This window comes from Poecilia reticulata, linkage group LG6 (assembly GCF_000633615.1).
Source record: "Poecilia reticulata strain Guanapo linkage group LG6, Guppy_female_1.0+MT, whole genome shotgun sequence".
NCBI lineage: Eukaryota > Metazoa > Chordata > Actinopteri > Cyprinodontiformes > Poeciliidae > Poecilia > Poecilia reticulata.
Genome location: NC_024336.1, coordinates 3,886,958 through 3,912,553, shown reverse-complemented (window position 1 = coordinate 3,912,553; position 25,596 = coordinate 3,886,958). Strand labels below are relative to the sequence as shown.

The 25,596-nt window shown below is 40.7% G+C and overlaps 2 protein-coding genes across 4 annotated transcripts; one reads left to right on the top strand and one right to left on the bottom strand.

The window, feature by feature from the left end:
• The first annotated feature begins 440 nt into the window (after nt 1-440).
• Nucleotides 441-18,169, top strand: acanb (aggrecan b). 2 transcript variants are annotated; one of them, XM_008410741.2, is made up of 18 exons: nt 441-546; nt 4,963-5,041; nt 6,052-6,435; nt 6,641-6,815; nt 6,984-7,111; nt 7,208-7,501; nt 7,656-7,841; nt 9,303-9,477; nt 9,616-9,743; nt 10,187-10,480; nt 10,611-10,709; nt 10,840-10,938; nt 11,602-12,720; nt 12,820-12,978; nt 13,961-14,043; nt 14,155-14,299; nt 15,146-15,328; nt 15,949-18,169. In XM_008410741.2, the coding sequence occupies exons 2-18, from the start codon at nt 4,969-4,971 to the stop codon at nt 16,038-16,040; spliced, it is 3,816 nt and encodes a 1,271-aa protein (XP_008408963.1). In that variant the 5' UTR covers nt 441-546; nt 4,963-4,968; the 3' UTR covers nt 16,041-18,169. The 2 variants fall into 2 exon arrangements, with proteins under 2 accessions (XP_008408963.1, XP_008408961.1); XM_008410739.2 differs by having other exon boundaries at nt 7,650-7,841.
• Nucleotides 18,170-19,228: 1,059 nt separating this feature from the next.
• Nucleotides 19,229-25,596, bottom strand: hapln3 (hyaluronan and proteoglycan link protein 3). 2 transcript variants are annotated; one of them, XM_008410742.2, is made up of 5 exons: nt 24,995-25,596; nt 24,133-24,278; nt 22,140-22,529; nt 20,129-20,431; nt 19,229-20,055 (listed from the first exon to the last, which is right to left on the bottom strand). In XM_008410742.2, the coding sequence occupies exons 2-5, from the start codon at nt 24,263-24,265 to the stop codon at nt 19,778-19,780; spliced, it is 1,104 nt and encodes a 367-aa protein (XP_008408964.1). In that variant the 5' UTR covers nt 24,266-24,278; nt 24,995-25,596; the 3' UTR covers nt 19,229-19,777. The 2 variants fall into 2 exon arrangements, with proteins under 2 accessions (XP_008408964.1, XP_008408966.1); XM_008410744.2 differs by having other exon boundaries at nt 24,133-24,273.

Below are 25,596 nucleotides of genomic sequence, written 5' to 3'. Positions count from 1 at the left end.
TATTGCGATGGGTTTCAGAAAGAGCAGGAGTTTTTAAAGGCATAGAGACTCAATTTCGAGACGCTAAATTCCAAAGTCAAATTTCTCTCAATCCGTTTCCGTTTTGTCTCAGGGCGATGCAGAAAAATCATAGCATTCAGATCTCAATTAAAATCTCCACAAAATTAATTTGGAATTTCGGTGCTACGGAATCTAAAGTCAAACTGTGTGGAATTGTGTTTATTGTAACCTTATCAACTTGACAACATCCCCATCACAGCCTGAACCCACTCCTGCACGTATGCGTTTAAAAATTCTTCTTTGGCTGCTTTTTTTTTTTTTTTTTTGTCTCCCACCCTGAAATTCGGGGCAGCTTGCATGACCTCATTAACTGGCTGCGGACTACCCCCCCTGCTCCCTTCCTCCTCGCCTCCCGTTCTCTCCCTCCCTCTCCTCCCAGCATCTAAATGTGTGGTAGCTGCATAGAGCTTCTTTCTGTCCTCCTACACAGGCAGGAGTGAGAGGCCCCTGGAGTCACCGGCACTGGGAGCAGCGGCAGAATATACGGTACGTTTTCCAGTCCAACACACTGGAATATCTGGGTGAGGTTCTGGAAGATGCTTTTGTGACTCTTTGGGAGATTATTTAGAAAGTGTTTTCACTCATAAGTTTGATTTTTTAATATCAAAAACAAATGGTGAGTCGGTTTCGGAAGAGTTTGTCGTTTTATAAAGGATTTTTTTCGGTGCCAAAGAGGCAGCTTTTAATCTATAATCAACGTTTAGTCATTAGTTTAAATTTGTTGCTATTTTCGTAAAGAGTTTCTATTTCAAGCATCACCTAATTCTCAGTGTTTTTAAAGTTCTTCAATGTTGGTGTAAAATAATCTTTGAATTTTACCAACGTTGCTTCTGATTGGATGTGATGTTAATGTTTTCACTTGAATCTGACGGAGAATCAATTAAGGGAGCTAAAGGTTATGGTTGGGATGTCAAGGAAGCATCCAAACCTGGAAAACTTGGAGCTCCAAATGTAAATCATCAAAATTATCAGTGGAAACAAATAAAATACTTATTAAATGTTATTAGAATATTTTTCCATTGATTACAGAAAAGGATATCAATATATTTCTGAGATTTTTTTCCATTCAAACCTAACTAAAAACACCTAAATTGTTAGCATTTATGTGTATTTTAAAGACTGGAGCCTCATAATGCCCTCCAGGTATATTGGGAGATGTTTTGTAGCCTTTTCCCCTGTCTTCATTTTCCTATACTGAGTCTTTAGTCATCGTCCATAGCAACGGCTTCTAGAGCTCATAGATTTGATCACGGTCTTATTTATTTTTCAGCAATGCTGGAAAAAACTGGCAGAGAGCGACATCCCGTCGCCATGGTTACGTTAAACTAGACGCGCACGCGCCGGGAATTGTAATTTCCAGATTTTAACTCTTGAGTTGACAGAGGTTTGGTTGAAGCCAAACCGCCTTTGCTGTTTGATATTCTTCAGGTTACACTCTTTAGTTTGTAAAGTGACACTCTTGGGTAAACGCGTGACACGTTCGGGGAGCCGCCGGAACACGTCCTTGATCTCTGACGCCGTCGTGTACTATTAACACACCTATGGGCGGGTGGGTGTGAGCACGAGGCGTTTTTGCTTTCCGCCCATCTCACTGTACAACAGTCTGTGTGTGCTCCCAAACACAGCTTGTACAGTGCGTGTCGGTAGCCCCTGCGTGTGCTCAAACACTTCCAGGCGTTTTTCTTAAAAGCAGCGGCTTCAGACGTGAGTTCCTTCACATCCCCTCGACGAGCTATGAGTGCCGCTCTGTGTTTCCTTGTGCGCGCGCATATCAATGTCAGCTCTGTTCTGGTGCTGGGCGAGAGCAGAGTGGGTGGACAGAGGTGGGGTGGGTCCCTGGATGCCCGCCTTGTGTTTACCTTGGCGGGTCGCACCATCCCGAGGCCCCGCCCCTTTCAACCCCACCGACCGTTCCCTTCTGGAACAGACCGGAGCCTTATGCTGCCCTCCAGGTCGGTCGGGAACAGAACATACACCGTGGCAAACCTGGGGAGCAGCAGCCACCACGCGCGGCTGAATGGGCGCAGTGTGGAGCGGCAGCTGATTGGCTTGACCTGACCTGCTGGGGAGACCAACTCCCAGATGCTGGAGCGTATCACACAGTGCGCTCAGTTAAAATGATGCGTTCAAGCGCAACATGAGATCTGGTAAATCTCATGTTGCGAAGATAAAGAGGCGAAAGTTTTTGTTGAGTTGGCGACAAAATGTGGGAAGTGTGTGTTGACACAACTTTGTCCATGTTCCACACTAATGTCGTAAAAACACCGTTTCAGAATTGCGGTAATTCCATTACATAAGAAACGCAATTAAAATTACACGTGAATGCACATAAATTATTAATAAAATATGTTGGCTGTCATCATCCTCTTACCACTTCCTATCGTCTTCTTCGTGGTTTGCGCCAGTGGCAACATCCGTCTGTTGATCGTGTGACTTGTGGGATGCGGGGGAAAAAAGTGTTTCCATTGCAGTCTTGCAATAAACCAATTCCAATTTTGATGCCACCAAAAAGAAAACCTGCCTCATGATCCAGTTAAAACTTTTTACAAAAAAACAAAACAAAAAACAGAACAAAACAGAACATTTCTTTCAAAATTGATGTGTTTCCCTTAAGTAAATTTATTTTCCAAATAATTTCCATTGACCAATTACGTGGTCAATGGAAATGCAAATAATGATATATTGTATATTGCATTTTATGCACAGTAATTTGCACAAATTATCATGTATTAAAAGTACTGACATCACAGTAGCTTTTATTGGTGATGTTAAGAATTTCAAATTCTTTCAAAATTAAACTCTGTTGATTTTATAGTCTGTTGATAGGTATAAATATGATTTAAGCTCTCTTAAAATCTGACATTTTGTCAGATGCCCAGATGAGATCAGTTTTTGTGTTAGAAGTCAAGTCAAGTTTATCTGTATCCCACGTTTCAGCAACAACGTAGTTCAAAGTGCATTTAAAGATACAATACAGTAACCAATTATGAAACAACATTAAACATTATGTCAAATGCCATCATCAAGCTCATATATATCAAATATACTGATCAATGTTGCCTTTGGTTCCACTACCAACTCTAAACAAATGGTTTCTTAGCCTTGATTTAAGGAACTCAATATTTCTGCAGTTTTCTGGAAGTTTGTTCCAGATTAGAGGAGCATAGAAGCTGAATGCCACTTCTTCATGTTTGGTTCTGGTTCTGCGGATGCAGAGCCGCCCAGAACCAGAAGACCTGTGGGGGGTCTGGAAGGCTGATGCCATGACAACAGAAAAGTTAACACTGCACTTCACCCTGAACACACCATCCCCATAGTGATGGTGGCACCATCATACTGTGTGGATTCTTTGCTTCTTTCACAAGACAATTGTGAAATAAAATCAGTGGGAAAATTGCAGAGAACCTTCATTATAAATCCAAGGGGAAATTAAAGTTTATTTTTTATTAATTCAATTGGAAAAACAAAGCCTGAGCTACAGTAGAATGTTTTATATCAAAGCATTTATGGCCAATTGGGACCCCGAGACAAGATTTCAATTTCTGTTCAATTGGGGAAAAAAATACACTGAAATACTCATCTTAGATTGGTAAGACACAGACTGTTACTGCAAAGCTGTCACAGTGAGCCGGACGCCTTCAGGCATGGGAAGAATATCAAACATTCCTAAATATTTGTGAGACTTTATGTGTCACACATGTAATAATCACATATCTGTTAAAAAGTGAAACTGTGAGATCATTTCATGACGGATTTCTTAATATTATGCAAATTGGTATTTAGAGTTTTTAGCCAAACTCAGCCAACAGTCCCTCTTGGGCAAATATTCGTCCTGCTCCACTGGATGTGCTTCATCCGTTGAACTTTTAAAGTGCCCAGATACACACACTTACTCATGCTAAATGTCATGCATTTGAATATATATGACGGCATTAACGTATTATGAGCCCTGATAGGTCACGATATTTGAATGCTTCAGGTTCACTGGTTTTTATTCGTCTCTCTGAGCCTGTTAGTGAACTGTGGAGCCTTCTGCAGGCCGTCTCCAGCCCTGTGAATGCGGCACAATGACGGTTCAGTTGAGACCTTCGGCGGTTTTAATATGTCTGAGTGTGCTGTGCGTCAGAGCTGTGGAAAGTTGTGAGAAATAAGCTGTGTGTTAGTCAGGCGTTGGCAGACGTAAGGCTGTGATACAGAGGTTCACTGAGGCGTCAGCTGATTTCCTGTAGAAATCAACAGGGAAAGTTAAAGGGTGTGTGAGAGCAAGGTGAGTCACAAACATGACTCGAATAGACCAGTTCTGTCAGGAGGAACCGCCCAAAATTCCAGTAAACTATTGTGAAAAGGTTCTGGAAGGATGAGCCCAAAAGTCATTCAGTTTAAAAATCACATGGAGACCCAAGAGTCTGAGAAAATGTATGAAAACTTCTGACTTTGAAGAAAGTAATAAAGTACCTCTCTTGTCATTTTGCCTTTCAGCAAGTTGAAGTGGTTGTGGTTAATATTACTGACCCAAAGCAGGAAAAGTTTAGTCTGATTTCATGCCAGCCTGAGGAAATAAAGGCCATGTGTCCTTTTATACAGTGTATGTATTTTCCTATGTCCAGAAACACAAAATGGGACATTCATTCCATACCAAACACCACTTGAGACTTTATTTCCATTTCGCCTAATTAGCCTGAAGCAATATCCATGCAATATATGAGCACAGGAGCTGAGAAGACAGAGGCAAAATAAACATCATTAAAGTTTGTACATTCATTTAACATTAATTTTTACCTCAATAACTAAGAGGAGAAAATAACAGGCAGTATAACTGGAAACCTTATAGGTGTTGAATCTTTTTTGTCCATTATGATAAACATGCAAATAATCATTATTGTGTATTTTTGTATTTGTCAGGTGAAAATGACAACCCTCCTTCTGCTGTGTGTGTCTTTGCCCGTAATCTTGGCAACAACGATACTGAAAGATCCTAATGGTAAGAAAACACAGCATCCTGCCTGAAGGGATGTAGTGTTTATGTCTTCATTCAAAGGTGCTTTGTGAGATCAGCCTTTTCACCAATATACAAACCAAAATTCAAATTTGATTAAGATACAGTTAGTTAGCATTTTTCTGAAGACAAGATGAAATAGGACCACAGCCTAGTTCGGTGGTGTTTCGCCATGTATGACAAAATCATACATGGTGAAATCAGTTGAATAAACTCGCAGGACACAAAAATTAATCTCTTTTTAAATTAAACGTGAAAAAGTAATTGTATTGTAAAATGTTCTCTTCTATATATCCGTATGTTCAATAATAAAATAACCATACAAAATTTTGATGAAATGAATAATGTAGTCTGATTCTTGTAGAAAACCAATCAGTAAATCATTGATTCTATGAGCCACACAGGACCTCACAGTCCTTTTCCAAAAGTGGCTGTATAAAGTCTGGGTGTGCCCTAGTATATTTTTTTCTGAATGTCGCTAGTGGTTTGAAAGCATTACTATCAAATGGAAATGAAAATAAAAAAAACATTATTAATAAATGAATACTTTGTGTTGTACCAAATATTTCCGTTTTTTGGAAGATTTTAATTTCTTAGTGAAAATCTTTTTTATAGTTCACATTTCAATCACCTGCCAATTCTGGTGGTCAACTTTCTGCTATTMTTTAACAGTGGTTAGCACATAAAGTAGCGGTATGTATTAGTCTATTTAAATTATTTGGAAAGGTTTTACATATTCTAAGACCAAGGCTATGCAGCTGACTCTGAAGATGGTTATTGTAACTGTTAAATTTTTACTCATATCTAAACACGGCTGTGTTGAATTGCTAAGATAAAAAAAGCCTCTTTCTATTTAAAGGAATATAACTTCACATGGCCACTAGCATCATTGACATTTTTCTCCCTGTTTTTCCCTAACAAAAACGTTTTATAGTACATCTGACTGAACTCCTGATCATGGCAAAAAATGCATCATCTATTTATTTTTACTGCAGATATAGTTGGCTCATTGCATGTCAGCATCCCTGTTGAGTTGCCTCTTCGTCCACTGCTGGGAGGAAAGGTAGCTGTGCCATGCTACTTCCGTGGAAGCACTGTGAACGACCCGGGAGCACCCACCATCGCCCCACTAGCTCACAGAATCAAGTGGACCTACGTCACCAAGGAGAAAGTTAGCCCAATCCTGGTGGCATCGGAGGGGAAGGTTTATGTGGAGACAGAGTATCTGGACAGGGTGACATTGGTCGGCTACCCAATGGTTCCTACTGATGCTACCATTGAGATAACTGAACTGAGGTCCAAAGACTCTGGTACCTATCGCTGCGAAGTGACCCATGGCATTGAGGACAGCTCTGACTTTGTAGACATCCAGGTTCAAGGTATGCTTCAAATTTATACAACTTTGTTCAGTAGAACATAAAGTTTCATTGATCACCCATATATACGTCGACACATTGCTTCTAGAAACAGCACCCGTGTTTTGTTGGTGGTTGATGAGGAAAAGTGAAACAATTAGTTGGAGAAACCATGTGTCATGGGAGGGTTTACCAGAAATGATGACATTGACTCTCTATTTCTTTACAGGTATTGTATTCCACTATCGTGCCATCTCCACCCGCTACACCCTAACATTTGAAAAAGCCAAAGAGGCCTGTGTACAGAACAGTGCCACCATTGCAACTCCGGCACAACTCCAAGCCGCTTACGATGACGGATACCACCAGTGTGATGCTGGGTGGCTTTCAGATCAAACTGTGAGGTACATCAACTAACTACCAGAGTTTGAGAGACTTGTACAACAATCTGCTTTCAGAATGCCTACAAAGTCATATCTGTCTCTATTCAGTGCATTAAAAGATTGGTTAAAATAACTGTTTAGAACGTTACCTCAAACCACCAGGGTGACCAACATTTCTGTTCTCTCTAGGTACCCTATTCATGAGCCTCGGGAACCTTGCTTTGGAGATAAGGAAAACTTTCCTGGAGTGAGGACCTACGGCGTTAGAGATGTCAATGAAACTTATGATGTGTACTGCTTTGCTGAGAAGACGTCAGGTATTCTTAACAAACAAGTACAATCTTTGACCTTTTCAACCTAAAAACAAAGGCATATTTTCATCTTATTTCTCAACTCTCTCTCTCTCCAACCAGGCAAGGTCTTCTACTCCATGTCTGTTGACAAATTTAGCTTCTATGAAGCACAAGACCAGTGTGTCAAACTGGGAGCGAGGCTGGCCACCACCGGAGAGCTATACCTTGCCTGGAAGAATGGCATGGATGTCTGTAATGCTGGCTGGCTGGCAGACAGGAGTGTACGCTATCCAATCAACATCCCCAGGCCTCAATGTGGAGGGGGGCTTGTTGGAGTAAGAACAGTCTACTTGTTCCCCAACCAAACTGGATACCCCTACCCAGACTCTCGTTACGATGCGGTCTGCTTCCAAGGTTGGTGATTCTTTGAGAACAACTCTGGATTTTCAAAGGAGTCAAGAGGCTTAAATATAAATACTATCTCATTTCTGGAGTGTTTGATGTCTTTGCTAATGAGTAGTGTGTCTTGTGCTCTAAATATCTCACTATCCTGACTCCTCAGATGATGATGATGATGAAGGTGAAGTGCCTGGTAGGACCACACCCTTCCCAGTCATCCAGTTTGCATCTACCCCTGTGCCCCTCCCCACCCCATCGCCTCCACAAGGGACTGAAGAGAGCAAGTCTGGAGGAGTGGTAACTCTCTCCCCATTGCCACATCTGTCCAGTGAAGGTGTGACCATGGGTCCCACAGGTAAACTTTCTATGTACGAATGGAAACATTGTTTGGAACATCTTTGTTTTTCAAGATATTTACTAGAAGAAATAACTGCAAAAACAGGGCGCGTGCTGATCTAAGGAAGTTTTATAGAAAACCTTCATTGGGTCGACTCCGATGAAGGATGTAGTACCGCAAAGAGAGAGAAGTGTCCCCAGAGAGAACAGGGATATCCTGTATATAGATCAGCAGCTGTAGTCTAATGACTTCTGTGTTTCTAATGTTCTACAATGTTTGTAGGGCATATAACCAAAAGCATAATTTATGATTCTGAGAATAGGACACCTGGCTTCCATTAAATACTGCAGTCATACTTAAAATATAATAGAAGTACTGGGAATGTGGCAGCTTTCTCTGCTTTGGACAATTTACTTGAAGACAAGAAGTTATTAGGCTAGATCAAAACTGTTAAACTTTTGATAATGGGCAGTAAAACACTTGTAAGAATGACATTACCAACTGTAGAAATTCTTCATCTAACCACTTTTCTCCCAGCTGAAACCACTAAAAGTATTGTTGCCAGTAAAAAAAAAAAAAAACTTTTACCCAATACCATAAAACAGTGCTTCTGTGTCTTTCCTCTGTCTCAGTCGCTAATTGGTTGCGGTAAATGGTTGGTCCTGCTGAGCCTGGTTCTGTTGGAGGTTTTTTCTTGTTAAAAGAGAGTGGCACCTTTCCGTTTTTGGCAGTGATTGCTTGGGATGGTCAAAGACAAAGCAATGCCCTCAACCTTAAATTATTTTTCTACCAGCTAGAATTATAGGATGAACTGACTCCGATTGCACCAGAGTACAGTTTGGATCAATTTTTCCACTTACCATCATATAAATAAATTACATTTCAAGACTTTGGCTTTTTAGAAATTAGAAATGACCCTCTGCCAGAACCCCTGGTATTACTTTAGATAACAACTTAAGCTTTAACGAACAGATCAATTTTGTCCTGAGAATAGACTTTCTTTCAGTTCAAAATGGTAGCAAAGGAGTTTCTGTCTTTTGATGAACCTTGAAAATAAAAACCCTCCATGCTTTCAGCTCCATATGCGTTCATTACATCCCACTTGGGCTATTGCAGTTGTCTTTATGTTGGCAACAGAGTGACATAGATTGGCCAAATGCAGTTGGTCCAAAAGGCTGCAGCTCAACTTTTCACTGGCACACACAAGCAAGACCACATTCCTCTGCTTCTGGCTTCTTTGCATTAGCTGACTTCTGCAAAGCTAAGGCTTTTAGAATTGATTTTAAGATTTCTTAAATTCATTTTTATATCCTTCAATCAACTGGCTACCTGTTATTTCAATGACTTTTTAAAAGGTATATTACATCCTGAAGCTAGATTACTGAGGTTTGTAACAAATCAATTCACTTGACTTGAATGTTCGTACAGATGAAACAGTCCTCTCAGACGCCATTTTCTTCATTCCTCCTTCTGTCCTAGGTGTGGTGTTCCACTACCGACCCATCACTGGTCGTTACACTCTGACCTTTTTGGAGGCTGAGCTGGCTTGCCGGACCATCGGAGCGATTATTGCCAGCCCCCAGCAGCTGTATGCAGCCTTTGAGAAAGGCCTGCACCAATGTGACGCCGGCTGGCTGCGCGACCAATCTGTGCGGTGAGCTAGACGACCAGCACATCAGCTCGACAAAGTCTCCGCAAAACCGATTTCTCTTTCATACAACTCCGATATTCTTATACTAACTTCAACTTAACCAATGAAAACTTTCATATTTATTTTGCTTTCCTTGCCCAGGTATCCGATTGTGTCACCCAGAAGCAACTGTGCTGGTAACTTGCATAACCTCCCAGGAGTGAGGTCGTACGGCCAGAGACCAGCCAGTGAAAGCTACGATGTCTTCTGTTACGTGGACGGTTTAAGAGGTAAAAATCAAATATCGGTATAAATTAATGCCCTACTATACCATACTTCTAAGATTGTGCAAGTAGTGGTTCGCTGCCAAAATCTTGGTATCGGTTATTTGTGAGGTAAATATGAAAGAGTTTAAGCTAAATTAGAGATAATAAGCTAACTGCTTTGAAACCTCTCAAAAGAAAAGTGCAGCATATTTACTGTGGTGGTTTAGTTATTCTGTTATGTTAGCACTGAAAGCTAAAGGTGTATTTATCTGGATTTTGTATGTATGTAGCTCTGTAGCAAAATGTTCATTAAAGGACTGTGTGGAATATTTGTCAGAAGTGCAAATGCAGAGTTTTTCACATTACATTTTACTGTATTTTTTATATGAGGCAGTCATATACAGTAAGATTTTGAGATTGAGGCTGGTGAGAACTCAGACTTTCCCATTTATCCCTCTGTCTACCAGGTGAGGTCTTCTTCACCACCGACTATGACAGCTTCTCCTACGACGAGGCCGTGCAGCACTGCCAGAAGCTCAACAGTACCCTGGCCACACCAGGGCAGCTGCACGCTGCATGGAAACAAGGACTCGACAAATGCAGGCCAGGCTGGCTCATGGACCGCAGCGTCCGCTTCCCCATCACAACCCCTAAATCTTATTGTGGGGGCGGAGAGGTCGGGGTGCGCACCATCTACGCCTTCCCCAACCAGACGGGATTTCCCGATGAGCATTCACGCTACGACGCCTACTGCTTCAGAGGTTAACTTCTTTTTTTATTTATTTAAAAGGTGAAAATGTGATCAAAATAGAAGTCTGATGAAGAAAGATATGATTCAAAATCGTAATTCATCTCAAGAATAAAGTCTGTTTTCTCTTTTTTTATGTTCAGCTCAAATTCCTGTTGATTCCCAAACTCCCACCACGGTCTCTCAGACGACAAGGCCTAAAGATGTCAACGAGACTACAACCGTCAGACCGGTTGACTTTGGTAAGACAAAAAGCAAGAAAGGCAAGGCTTTTTGGTGCATGTTAATAAAGTGAAACTGAGCTTCTTGAATATGGATATTTGTGTTGGAAATGTTTATGTCATTTCTTCGTATTGTCTTTTTGTCTTCTAGATAAAACTGCAGTTGGCTACAATGAAACTGCTGTGAATATCACAGATGATGAAGTTATCAAAGAAACTGTTGTTACATCTGTACAAGTTGCTCCAACAGGTAACGTGGCTCAGAATGACAAAGCCAGAAAAGTCTCATGATGGTAAAAGCTTGAATATTTCTGAAATTTAGTTCAAAGTAAACACAAAGACATAGCACCGCAACATGTTATGGGTGAAAAACGTATCACAATATAAACGTTTTGCATCAATCGGTATTGATAATTATTGACTAGTTTTTTGTATTAAATGTCTGAAATGCTGCCAAACTGGTGACGGGACCTTTCCTGTTTTATTCGCAATTTCCTCGTGAGTTGTTGTTCTCATTTTTTCTCCACGCTGTTGATTTTTATTTTTAAGCAGCAATGCGGCACGGTGGCAAAACCTTAAACTGCTGCTGCTGCGGAATTGTGTACTCAACAGGTTGTTGCTAGGTAACCAAAGAGTGAGCAAGCTAGTAGGTGCCACCCAGTCAGCTCAGCTGGCCTCTAGAGGTTGATGGCTAAAGCCTTTCCTCTTCCTACACCTCCCAGAATGCCATGCAGTTCTGGCTCAGAGTTCAGTGAAATTATTGGATATTCTATAATTCTATTATTATCGTGATATTGATCGTGATTGTCGCGATATATATACTGTTATCTATTTACTAAATCAATGATGAAGACTAGAAATATAAGAATCAAGTCTTCTAATCTCATTTTTGCGTTTCCATCCTGTTTTACAGTGAAAACCGTTCTCCCTCCAGTCCTGGTCGATGCGTCGGGTTCTGGTTCGGCTGACCACTCAGCCAGTGGGGAGACCTCCGGGGAACCTGCTACCTCCACCAGCAGCGGTGACACGTCCGGGTCAGGACAAGGCGTCACCTTCAGCGGAACACCCGATGTGCTTTCCAGCGAGCAGTCCGGCTCCGGAGGCCCCGAGGAGGGAAAGGAGGGCAGCACAGTTTTCATCATATCTGGGCCTGGATCTGGATCTGGATCTGGATCTGGATCTGTATCTGGATCTGGAGCTGTGTCTGGATCTGGAGCTGAATCTGGATCTGGCATCATTATAAGTGGATCAGGCTACAGAAGTGGAAGTGGGGACATCAGTGGCAGTGGTGATGACACAGTGGTCACCTTGGTGGATGTAGAGCTGGTGGATTTGTCAAAAACCCTCAAGAATGGCACGACGACGCAGGAGCTTGGCCAGGGAGGGATCGACACCAGCGGGGGATCAAGTGTTTCTGGATCAGGAGATGTGTCTGCTTCTGGCTCGGGCGAGTTTTCTGGCATTTTGTTCATCGGCAGCGGTGGGATTGACCTGACACCCCAGCAACCTGGGGAGGAAGAAGTGTCTGGAGATCAGCCGACTGAATCGGGGTACACCAGTGGCTTTCCCAGCGGCTTTCCCAGTGGTATTTCCAGTGGTTTTCCCAGTGGTATTCCCAGTGGTTTTCCATCTGGCGTTTCAGGCAGTGGCTCTGCCTCCGGAGACCTTTCTCCAAAGCATGACAAAGTCATCTACCTGATCAAGGATGACATGATTGAAATAATCACAGACTCTACAGAAGAGGGGCGGGGTGTGGTGGAGATAAGTGGGGAAGGCAGTGCCTCAGGACTCCACCCTGAATTCAGCGGCACTTCAACTCAACCGTCGGGAAGCGGAGCGGCTCCTACGACGGTTTACGGAGAGTTTGTACCGACTCTTGACCTATCAGGATCCAGGGATACAACTGAGGAGAGTGACACCGGGTCTGCAGTTCATTCAGCCACACCAGAAGGACTCTACGCCCAGCCAACAACGGCTCCGTCAGTGTCTGTGGTTACTCCGGCTGTTGTGGAGCGTCCCGATGTGGACGGAGGTATAAACTTAGGACCAATACAATCTACATGCTCACACTAAACTGAGCAGCTGAAGTGAACTGTTTACGTTAAACAATTCTTTTCCAAAACATGTTTAGCTATGAAGGGCTGTCCTGAGGACTGGATGGAGCTTGGCGGCAGATGTTACCGACACTTTGACGATAGACTCACTTGGGCTGAGGCAGAGCAGCGCTGTCAGGAGTTCAGCGGCCACCTGGTCAGCATCGGCTCGTCAGAGGAGCAGCGGTTTGTCAACTGTGAGTAGCCGTCTGATAGTCAGGTTGACCTTCATGTCATATCTGATGATGATGCGATCTGATTTCAAAAGACTGAACAAAGCTAAAAAAGCAGCAGAGAGTGTTAAAATTAGAGCTGTCAGTCAGATTAATGTAAAAAGCTTAAGGTACTTGTATTACTTAATGTAGTTTACGGTAATTGTATTACCTATTTTGACCTAAAAGCCTCTCTCTTGCCTGCGGAGGGTTACCTAGTTCACACCAGCACGGTCTTGTACTGCGGTCAGCAATGCAGAGTCGCTAATGTGAGTGAAAAGATGAGCGAGGATAGAAACCGAAATGCTCAGTGGCATATTTTCCTTTAAAAAACACAACGATGGACACTTGCATAAAACCAGTGTAGCCAGTAGCCTACTTATTGCGATGATGAATAATCCTGCCAACTAAGCATAAAAAATTTATAGTTAACATTTCTAAACTATATTTGACTTTTTTTAAATGGTCCTGAATCTACAAAACCTGGAAAACTGAGATGTTTGGTTTTAGACAAGAAAAGATTTTCTTTAACATTTTTAGGACGTGTATTTTTATATTTTCAGCTTAGAAAGTGGTGATCAACCATGATTAATCACAGTGCTAGAAAGTGTTTAATGCGATTAATTTTTTTAATCAATTGGCAGCACTAATGAAAATGTGTGATGTTGATTGAAGTAGGCTATTTTTAGCTGCAGATGCATCATTTGCAATACTAAAGGAAAGCTGGTGTTGTCTATCAGGCAATAAAATTTTGGTTTTCCAATTTAAAAAAGGAATTGAGTAATTTTTTTATTTACATCTTTAATTGTATTAAAAGGCTTAGATGGAAAAAAATGTAGAAAGTGCCTTTTTTTTTTATCCGACTAATCGTGAAAAATAATCGCTGATCGCTGTTAGCTCCATCCCTACCTTGTCCAAATACAGCTGTCCATTTGTCCTAAATTTTGTGAACTTGTTTACTTCACAGCCAATGGTGACAGCTACCAGTGGATTGGACTTAACGACAAAGACGTGCAGAATGAGTTCCGCTGGACAGACGGCAGCCCTCTGGTGAGTTTTACTGAACCGAGTCACAATACAACTGTTAGCTAGCTCGTTAGCGTAGCTTTTTGGAAACGGTGATGAAACAAACTGCAGCTCTGAATCTGACGCTGTGATCAGACTTTCGAGAACTGGAGGCCCAACCAGCCGGATAACTACTTTGGTTCTGGTGAAGACTGCGTGGTGATGATCTGGCATGAGGGCGGCGAGTGGAACGACGTGCCCTGCAACTACCACCTTCCTTTCACCTGCAAGCTGGCACCCGGTACGCCGACTGGTCACAAAATCACCCATCCACAGCAAAACATATTAGATTCATAGTTAATCAAACATTTTATACATTTCTTTTTGGTAATGCCAAAACGTTTAGTGATTAGGATTTTATTCCCTTTGTTTGTTTTACAATGTTTTGTCAATTTTTTTCATTTACAGATTTTTGAATGAAATCCCATCTTTTAAAGGGACAATTTGTTGTTGCATTTAAAGGCCCCTCACAGCAACCTTTTGGTAAATGCGGGTGAAACCATGAAAAATAGTAGGTTATACTGCAGTAATATACTCCCATACTGTTAAAATAAAATAAAAAAACATCTTTAATTTGAACACAAACAAAATCTTATTTTAAAAGATTTCTACCAAATCCCTGTTGGTGCACTTAATTGCACTCCAAAGATTTTAATTTAAGGTAAAAGTAGCTGAAACATTTAAGGAATGTAGGCTTTAATTTTTGAAACTGATTAATATTATACTCCTGTATAAAGTAGGAAACTCAAGAAAGCTTGCAATTTAGTCAAATAAGGCAGATGTGTGTTTGTTGGGAAAATACTAACCTTGTCCATGTGTAGAGGTAGAAAAAAAATGAAACCGTTTGAATAGTGCAGCAAAATTGACATCCAACAATCCACTGTTTTTTTGTGTGTTTGTTTTAATGGAGGAAACCTTTTTTTCCAGAGTTTGCTAAATGATAGTTTCAAATTAAATCAAGTAAAGTATAAAGTAACAAACTTTATATTTTCTAGCTTTTTCTTTTGCTGTGAATCTTTACCAGGAGTGCCAAATATGTGTTGCATTCATATGGTAACGTATCAAACTTTTTTCTATTTTACGTCAGTCATGTGTGGAGCACCACCGGAGGTGGAACACGGCGGTCCGATGGGCAGCAGCAGAGGGCGCTATCCTGTCGACTCTATAATCCGCTACCAGTGTGACCCAGGCTTCACACAGCGCCACCTGTCTGTCATACACTGTATGGCAAACGGAGAGTGGGAAAAGCCACAAGTCCAGTGCATAGAAGGTGAGTTTCAAAGGAACATTTCTGACTAAAGTGTTTTGAACTTTAAGGATGGTGGCGTGACTTAGGCTTTTTGTTCAAATGAATCAAAATATGAACTGTTTATACTTTTCAATTAAAATAATACTTAGGTTTCTCTCATCCATACCATAGTGCGGCATGTTTTTTTAATGACTTATGACATAAAAAAACTTTGTGTAATTTGTGTGTAATTTTAATAGTGTTTCTTATTTAATGGAAACGCAGCAATTGCGGAATTGTGTTTATTCAGCATTAGTGGAATATTGACAACGTTTTCCACACATTTGTAACAGAAATGCAGCTAGCGTTGGAGTCATAAAACAGTAAAAACAATACCAGGACAAAAGCGCAGGATAAAATTGACAAATTGTCCAGGTTCCAGGGCAACATTTCTTTTAGAAACCTTTAAAAGTCCCTATTGATTCAAAGTTGCTCGCTTCTGATCCTGTAGCTTGAGAGCTACACTCTCCACAACCGCCACTCGCTGCAGAATCAGATTTGAGTCCTTTTTGTGCCTCGTTTTTGTTCTTTTTTTGTTGTTTTTTTTTGTGTTGCTTTGTTTTTTGTGATGTCATCAGTATGCGTACCTTTTCTTCCCGCAGCCGGAGCCAACAGTAACAGGCTACACAAAAGGTCCCTGAGGAGAAGAAGTAAAGGTGTCAGCAGCCAACAGGAGCAGAGGGAGCTGCTCTGAGCGGGACTGAAAGGACACACAACTGAGAGCCACAAAAGAGCCTTCTTCTAAAGAAGCATGGACACTAATACAAATGCCAGACCAAAAAGATATCAAGCCCTGCCCCTGTATATACACTCAACTAAAGCACATTTAGACAACAATTTTAAAAAAGAACAAAAAATCTGATGTTCCTGGTCTTTGAATGTCACCCTGCAACCTCTGAAAGCTCATTYCTCTAATTTATGATTCAGCATCCTGGAGCTAAATCGCTTCCCTTTCTGTCGGCACAAAGTAGAAAAAAACAAAACTCTTTTCAAGAGGCTGAAGAGTAACATGCAAAGAGCGTAGAAGGTGTTTTCAGTTCACACTTTTATTATACTTTATCATATTTTCCTAGATCTGCGTTTCTTAGACTTTGTTTTAGGCGTTAGACTCCTACTCTTTAGGGCWGCGCGGTGGACGTCAACTTTTGGTTGCGTYRCAGGCGAGTGGTTCTGTGTCGTTGTTTTATCTGGAGCAAATGGAGCCTTTAGTCTGGTCACAGCTGTGAGCTTGACGTCCGCGGTGCTGCCGGACCAACACGTTATGAAAACTCGACCCAGACGCAGCCACCCTGGATTGAAATAATCGGCACGTATGCACTTTTGAGACGTCCGTCATGTCGGTGCTAATCATTTGAATCCAGCGCACCTTAAACGACGGAGTGTTAGGGCCACGCTCAGAAGAAAAAAAAAAAAGAAAAAAATTACAAGAATAAAGTCGTGGTATGAAAGTTGTCAGAATATTACGACTTCTGTTAAAAATCCTGATAAAATGTTTCTGTTAATATTCAAATTTTATTCCTGAAATATTATGACTTTATGCTGGTATCATTTTGACTTTATTCTTGTAATGCTACTGCTTTATCTTCATAATAAACATTTCGTTAGCGTAGCCCCAATACTCAGTTGTAAGCTTAAAACTGTATTTAAAAAAAAAAAAAAAAAAAAAATTCTGTCTTTTTTTTTTAGAAATGGCAGGAAAACAGTGCCTTGAAACAGCGTTTTTACTATTTAACAACAGACTCCAATGTATTGTTTGTCATAAGACAAAGTGGTGCATAACAGCAAAAAAAAGGAAGGATTATGATACACGTTATCATTATTATTATTTTTCAAAATAAAGGGCTTTCCATCCGTCTTCCCACCAAGCCTCACTGTCGCTAATAAAGGCATCCCCACAGCATAATGCTGCCACCGCCACGTCTCGCTGAACGGACAGCTTGTTCYGAGCAGACTGGAAACAAATGCACGCCACACTTTTCAGATTTGCATTCCTAATAGATTTTTTCTTTTTTTTAACGTATAGAATTTTGCTTCTTTTTTTTTATCCACTACTTTCTGTAGGTTGAAATACATCGAGGTTTGTGATGACAAAATGTGAACTGTTCAGTGAATATCTGTCGGGCCTTTTGGAAATGTAAAAAGAAGTTTCACACGCTCCTTATTTATGGTTCCTCAAGTGCGAACCTTGTTTCTGTCGTGAGAACGCCAGCGTTTGCTCTGGGACGAGTTGCTCACTGTAAATATCCGCCACGTTATTTTTTTTTTCTGAACAGCAGGATCTGTCCATAACTTGCGCAGTGCAGGCAGTTTTAACTGTTTTTTAATTTTATTTGGACTTGCAGTATTTATCATTGACGAGTTTTGCAGAGCGGTCGAGTCGTTAGAGCCAGCTGTACRGAGAGAGGAGCATTTCATGCTTCCATTAAAGCCTCAGGTTGTAGCTGGAGAGCGGGCGGTGSTGTATTTTACGATATCATCGTATCTTCATTTCTAAGGATGCTTTTTCTTTGTGAGGCATTTAAGGTCCAACTTTTGCATCAGCCATCAGAGAGAACCAAATAAAAGAGACATGTCCATTTGGACGTAACTGGTGTTGGCAAGAGTCTGTTTAGAATGTGGTGCAGTTTTATCGGGGTGCCAGAAGATACTAGAGGTCAAAAAATAARAAAAATAAAATGTGTTATCAGTGTTTTTGCCTGGTGCTGGTTAAGAAACATCGTAATAAACTAACTAAACATACGTTACTGCTGCTGGGATCTGGTCCAGATTCTGAATCCTGATGTGATCACGCAGCACAGATCACCCAATAAAACATCGGCCTTATTCGTCTCAGTGGTTTTATTTCTCATCAATCAACGTGAAGTTTTAACCTCATGCATGGATTCATAGAATTCTCGTCTTTTCCTAGAAACGGTTTTCCTTGAAGTTGAGACATTTCAGGTGGACTGAAGCACAAACCGGACTTTTATTTGTTTGTTGTTGTTTTCTTTTGCCCTCCTGTGCGACTTAACCATGAAAAAACATGCAATAAATGGCTCCTTCATCGGCTGCTACAGTGACCACCTTCATGGCGGCAGCGCCCGTGAACAGACCGGCTCTGTGTGGATGTGCTGCTGCGTCTTTGGGGAGAGGCGTGCTGAGATACGAGGTCATGCGTAGCAGCATGTGAACAGCGATTTACGTTATTTATTCATCGTTCTAGTCACTGAGGAACATGCTGTAGATTGAAATATAAAGGTGTGTTCTGTATAGGTGGGTGTAATGTTCCTTGTCCTGTTTTATTTTGGAAAMGCTCTTTACTTTCTGTTTGCTCTCGCTCTCATCTCTGAGCTCCTTTTTTGTCTTAGTATTTTAGTCTCTTTCATGCAGACGAGGATTAGGGCCACTGGATAAGAAAAATGGCTCCTTTTTCTTCAGAATTATAACTTTTAATCTTAGAAAATTAAACTCAGAATATTGTGTATTAGGGTCACTGTAGATAGAAGGGAAAAAATGGAGAACATTTTCTAGGAAAAACCAGGACATTTCTGAGCTCCTATCAAAATTTGCTAGAAAAATTTTTTTTTTTAGATTAGTCCCTGGCATTTTGTGGAAAAAAACTTGAAAATTATTATTGGCCTCAATCTTCTTCCATACTTTGACATTGAGTTGTGGCCTGTTTTGTGTTCTATTCCTAGTTTTTGGTTCTGTCGGTTTTGTAAGGGGGGAATTTACAAGGCACTGGAAATTAGGAGCATCAATCAAYCTAAATATCTGCTRTAATTTTGTCGTCTTGTTTAAATTTTTCAAGCAAAAACAGTCAATATGATCAGTATCTAGAGTTAATACAAAGGGGATAAATTAGTTTTGTAYAATCTTGCTTAAATACATTTGGCAAGTAAATATTTACAGAAGAGTTTTTATTCATAGAAAATATCACAAATGCATAGACAATACAAAAAAAGGGCATGCGTTTGACAAGAACTCGGATTCTTCTTTTACAAGGTAATTTTCTATATTACAAGAACAGAGTGGCTTTGTCATTCGTAGAGCATCGTTCATTAACAGCTTCAMCACAGACATATGCTAAAGCAATTCTTTAAAAGACAGCGCCCATCTAGTACCGAACAATCACAGTGTAGAAATCTGCAKACGAAAGGTAAAACTGTACTAATATCCTACCAAGCAGCTGCTGCTGACTGGTGTTAATGTGAACGATAAAAGAAAGTATTTGTGGTGCTGCTCCAAAAGCTGTGGTGGAAATTTTCCACATAGAAGATGTAAACATTTCTAGTTTTTTGGGGGGGGTTGGATGATTTTCTGCTTTGTCCCAGAGACGTTTCACCAGTCATTGAAATAAAAATCTTTTAAAGGTCGCATTGTCCGTTCTAAAAAACAAAGATACAGGAACCGTCTTCTTGCCTATTTGGATCCAGGTTTGTCGTAAGTCATCTATCGGTAGCAGTACACGCCGAATTTCATGTGTGGAGCCGGGAACCCAAAGCTACGCACCCCTGGCTGTGACGTGCCACAGTTAGCCCTGGCGTTTGTGATRGGATAACGCACGCTCCCRTCGGCCAACCAGCCTGCGTCGCAGCGATCCAGTCCCTTCAGCTTCCATGCGGCGTACAGCTGGCCYACTTTGGCAACCCGGCCCCCGTCTCTGGCACAAGCGTGGCCTGCTTCTGTGAAGTTCATCCGTCTTGGGTGGTTTAAGTGGTAAATGATCCCTAGAACAGAGAGAAGAGTGATCAGCAAAGACGGATACCTTTAGCTGCAGACCCGGCGGGTTTTCATACCGACCCTTCATGGAAGCCGAGAAGCAGAAAGCATCAAATCGGTGGAAGAGGCGGTTTTTTGGTCCGTAGCTACGGAGTCCGGGAGCTGAACTTTCACCTCCGCAGCCGTGCCGTGGGGCGGTGATGGGGTACTGCACAGTGCCGTCGGCCAGCCAGCCGGCGTTGCACCAGTCCAGCCCGTCCTCCCAGGCCGAGAGCAGCTGCTCAAATGTAGCCAGAGTGGCGTCTTGATCCAGGCATGCTTGCTGGGCACCAAAGAAGTTCAGATGGTAGCGTCCTTTCTGAGAGTGATAGGGGAACACAACACCTACAAAAGAAAAGTACTTTACAACTCAAATCCTTACAATTAAAAACAACCTACATCAATCTCATGAGCAATAGTTTTATCATCAAAACCAGAATTTGTTAACGTGGTCTGCAGACTGCCTGGATTCCTCAGGTTGACAGACCTGAAAGAGTCTATCAACATTAACAGGAGTTTATCATGTATTGCTTATCRTGATACATTTCTTATTCTGGTCATTCTCACATATTGTTGTCATGATAAATTCATGATGTTTAAAACCTCCAAAACCATCAGTATTGGGATTGTTACTTTGCCATAAATGTGAAAATATGATTACATGCAGGTATTGTGCTCATCTTAGTGATATAAACCACACTTCTTTATGTGACTAGTGTCCTAAATTTTAAGCTTTCCATTTTAAGCTTTCCGTTCCATAAGCAAACACCACTTTTAAMTTGCTCAGTTTAGAGTCACAGACACTACATGTAACACTGATTTAAGACACATTTCCACTTGTGTGTTTTATAAAATAAACATGTTTCCACCCAGTAGTGGTTCTTGCAGCAATGTTGCCCTGAGCAAGCCCCTCCTTCTGYARCTACCCAACCAATAAAAATGCAAGCAATTATYAGACAAGATATATTTAGTTTCTAGTTMTTGGGCACCTCACCCCTTTCTAACGGCACCCTGGGCAGTTGCACATATAGATCATATAAAAAACAAGCTGCCACCATTCCCGCCACATCTTATGACTGTTGATGTGAGGAGCGTTGAAATGCGAAGTCAGCCTTACAACTGGAGGCAGTGTGAGTTGCTCCCTGTTTCCCAGTGGGATTTCCAAATGGGAAGAGATACAACTTTGGCTCATTATAAGCAATGAGCCAACMGAATGAATATCAGATACAGAGGTGCTCTTAATAATTAGTAATCATATTTCCAGACTTTCCATACAAGATCTGATTATGGTTAAAAATCTAACATTACTCATCTAATTMAACTTTWTGTTGCATCTRCACTTTATTGAGAAAATATCAACACTACTTGAAATTGTTAATAATTTTGTTGTATTTCACCCACAAACAGGACACCTTACAACTARTTTATCTTTTAGAAGTGATCTGATTATTAAACAGAATATGCATGTGTGTGATTTAGTCACATTATAAATGTAGCTCTGTTTTGTTTGTTAGACAACATTAGTAAAGAAAAGGCATCATTTGTCTGCTCCTAGATAAAACTGACAGTGAGGCGAGGAAAACAATTACAGAGAATATTAGCTCATGGTGATCCTGAATGTATGGAACTAAATTGGGAGAAATAATTCAGTTTGTAAAAAATAAATAAATAAAAATAAAAAAATATTTTTAAACAAACAAAAAAATTAAAGCTACTTCAGATTCTATGTTGTTTTTACTTTTTGGGTTTAAAAAAAAATTAAATTACATTTTGTATTGAAGCTGAAAACAAACACAAATTGGGGGGGGGGGGAAATCTAATAAAGGAGCTCTGAACATGCTTTGCAGTTACAAATCTTTTTCTTTAAGTTTCAAAAATTATTTTTCAGTTTTAATCAAACATACTACGGCCCCAAATGAGCACCATACAGATGAGCTGTGGTTCTGTCTGTTAATATGCCACACATTAACAGATACAGACATACATTCCTTTACTGTTCATCTATACTTTATGTTTACCTCAGTAAAGTACATTAAACTCCAGTGTATCTCACCCCTCAGCTCCAGCTCCACCGTTACGCTTTCATCCTCCAGGCCATCGATCACTTCGCAGCGGTACCGCCCGGTGTCGTTCAGCTGCAGCTCATTTATCACCAGAGACATGTCCCCTGGAGCCGAGCGACGCAGGCGCACTCGGCCTTTGAAGCTGCCGTAGCTGCGATGGCGGTTGCCCATGGCGACCATAACTTCAGTTTCCAAGGCGAAGGCTTCGTTCGTGGTGATGGAGTTGGCGGGTAACCTGGACCATTTGACCCGGGTCCTGCGCGGCGCGGTCAGTTCGGGTTCATAGCGGTAGTGACAGGGAAGGGTGACGCTGCTCCCCCTGGTGGCCGACACCAAATGCTGGGGCGATTCCACAAGAAGGCGAATCCCACTGAAATAAACTAATAAGACAGAAAAAAAGATTCAAAACACCAGGGTGTGTTCAGAGCTGTTTRTGAACACATGAAGCGTTTTTATGTTCATGGAAGGCTTTCAAAATTCCGTTACTTTAAACAAAATGAGCTGCTTTTGAATTAGTTGGTATTAAAGGTGCAGTATTATGTGTTTTCCAGGCACATAGTACCATTTTATAGCATAATCAAGTAACTGAGTTAACTTAAGTTGTTTAAAAAATGCTAATCATATCAAACAGGACTTAAAAGAAATTTTACTTCATAATTTAACGCCTTGAAATTGGGCCTCTGTCTCTTTAAAAAAAATCCTGCTCTTCATGAAACTCTCCCTTCAGGAAGTCATCACATCATCACTCCTCAACATTTAGCAACATTTTTACCAGCGTGTCATTGAGAGTAGCTCCTATAATGAGCTCAGCAGATGCACAGTTCCACCAGGTGTTTGCTAATTTGTGCTGGCTAGTCTAAAGGAGCTGAGTGGGGGAGTCCTGGGGTACGTCTGCTGTGAGACGGAAGCTGCAGAACTGCAGCTCGAAGGCAGAGCTAGGTTCACCCAAGCATTTTACACAGCTGAATGGTTTTGATTAAAGGACTTCTCAACCGTAAAGGCATGAGGCCTTCAGGCTCCATTAAATTAATTTTGAGAGTTTAATGGAGACTATTAAAAATTATGCAATCACAATGTTTTTATTGAATCTTTTGTTTTTGTAGAAATCAGTTTCCACTTTGACAATAAAGGGTATTTTGTAATATTTTTTGGTCAAAAAAGTAAAATTCTGTTTACTATAATTAATTTGGAAAAGCAATAAAAAGAATAAAATATCCAAAGGTTGATTACTTTTGATAAGCATGTTAGAAGAACAGAATGGTGAGGTGTGTAGTTAGCATAGAAAAAGGAGGAAATTACCATCCACTAATGTATTTGAATCTGTTATAATTCTTGCATTTAGCAGAACTTGTATCTATTGAAAAATAATGCTTGTTTTCTTTTTCTGTTTTGTAAACGAAAAGTTGATTAATTTTTAACCTGCAGTTGTTAATTGAATTATTTTTCTTTTTGTATTTGTATGCAAAACAAATTGAAGACAGGAAGGATTCTCTTGGTCTTGACTTCCTGCTGTGCAGACACACAGGAGACCTCTCCTACATATACTTTTGACACAGATTAACAGAGTTAAAATATATTTCCAGTGATTTAGAAATGGGTAAAATRCTCTGTTATTGTTTTAAGATGTGCTCAACTCTTTCGTTCTTCACAAATCCATGATATAATTGCTTTGTGTCTCTAGAAAAGTTGCAGAAACATAAACTCAGGCAGTAATTAAGGGGAAAGGAGGATAAAACCACATCCCAAACACATAACTAACATACAGGAGATCAACATCACTCACTGGAAAACTGTTTAGATAACACTGGCTGACTGCCTGAGCACCATTAATTATAGAGTACTTTGTCTTCCCACCTCCAGGTCCTYTCCAGCCTGCCATCTTAYAATCTGATCAAAGGTTGCCTGTAGCTCACCTGACTCCCAGACGAAAATATGCAACGCCTTGTCATTTCATTTAATCAAAGACCCACAAAAAGCACCTACTCTCTCCGTTTCCATCCCCGTTGCTGATGTCCTGGTAGTGAAACCCGTTGTTGTAGCCGAAGGTCCTGCCCTGGCCCCAGGGCAGCAGCAGGTACAGGCAGGCGGCCAGTAGGGGGCGCGAAAGATACAGCATGACGCCGTCTACACTGAGGCGAGGATGGGAGAGAATAACACTCTTTACTCAACTCATTTTTATATCATTTTATGGCATACCAATTAACTTAATGCAACAGAAACAGATAAAAGAAATATGAGAAGTAAAATAAAATTAGCATCAATGCTAAAGGTTCTGTTTGTTAAACTGAAAACAATGRACCAACATAAAATATGCATTTGATTATAATTTATCTCCGGTTGTCATTCTATCAGCAGTGAGCAATTTGAGCATAGTAAAACAAACACATAACCATATTGGTGTAAAAATTATACTTAAATTTTGGATTTATAAAGAAAAATAAAACCAAAAAGATTTTTTTTAAAGATTCTTACCGTTTTACAAATTACAAAATAAGGAATAGTAAATAAATAGAAAGGATACAGCTAGTTCAATTAGACAATATACGAGGCTTTAAAGACGCAGCAGGTAGATTAGGTGTTTTTAAAGTGGAGGTATTTCTTGTCGCAGGTTACTTGGACGAGAAATACATCGCAAATGTACTAGCTACTGCTATAAACATGTCATTGCCCCCCATAAAATGTATTTTTTGAAAGCAATTATGTTGCGTTATAAAACAGCCACGGTTTTTACCTGAGCCCCCAAACAGTAAACCACATTAAACACCGGTTTAAAGTACAAAACGTGMCAACTATCAGATGAAGAACGTAAAAAAATGAAGTCCGTCGGTGGGGAAATGTCACTCACAGATAAGAAGCTGTCCGTCCGGAGCGACKTCAGCTCAGTTCATGTCCTCTTCATCTTCTGCTGCTCCTCTGCTGCCAGGACTGTCCTGCCATCCGCACGAGCGCGCGCTGACGTCACGAGCCCAGGCATCCCCTTTGAAGTGGGGAGAAATGTTTAATGTGTGACCTTACCTTTCACGCGCCCGTGCATGTTCAACTAACTCATACCTTTGAGCACAAACTGCACTGACGACCCTACAGGGCGACTTGTTTAAAAAGTTTTACAGGATAAATCTAGATTCTGACAAAGAGACTAGTAAAATCAATAAACAAAGGTGAAAGTAAAATTTCAAGCTATTTATATCCCCAAGTCCAAGAAGTGCACGCAGATCCGATCAATTCATTGGTTGCTATTTGAAAAGGTCATTTTTCCCCACTAAGAACAAAAAGCAATTAACAGCCCAGTGAAAATTTATGTATTCCCTTACAATTTTTTTGATATTTTTTGTCTCACTTAAATCAGGTTAACAATTAGCTTCCATTACCAAGAACACCCGAGTAAACAACATTTTTAGAACCAACCTAGCCTATTGTGAAAACACAGTTGCCCTTTGTGTTAAATCA

Bases quoted from the DNA above. Each gene is read 5' to 3' on its own strand.
- acanb (XM_008410739.2), top strand. From the start codon at position 4,969: ATGACAACCCTCCTTCTGCTGTGTGTGTCTTTGCCCGTAATCTTGGCA. The intron at 10,710-10,839 runs GTAAGACAAAAA...TTTGTCTTCTAG, and splicing joins CGTCAGACCGGTTGACTTTG to ATAAAACTGCAGTTGGCTAC. The intron at 14,044-14,154 runs GTGAGTTTTACT...CGCTGTGATCAG, and splicing joins GGACAGACGGCAGCCCTCTG to ACTTTCGAGAACTGGAGGCC.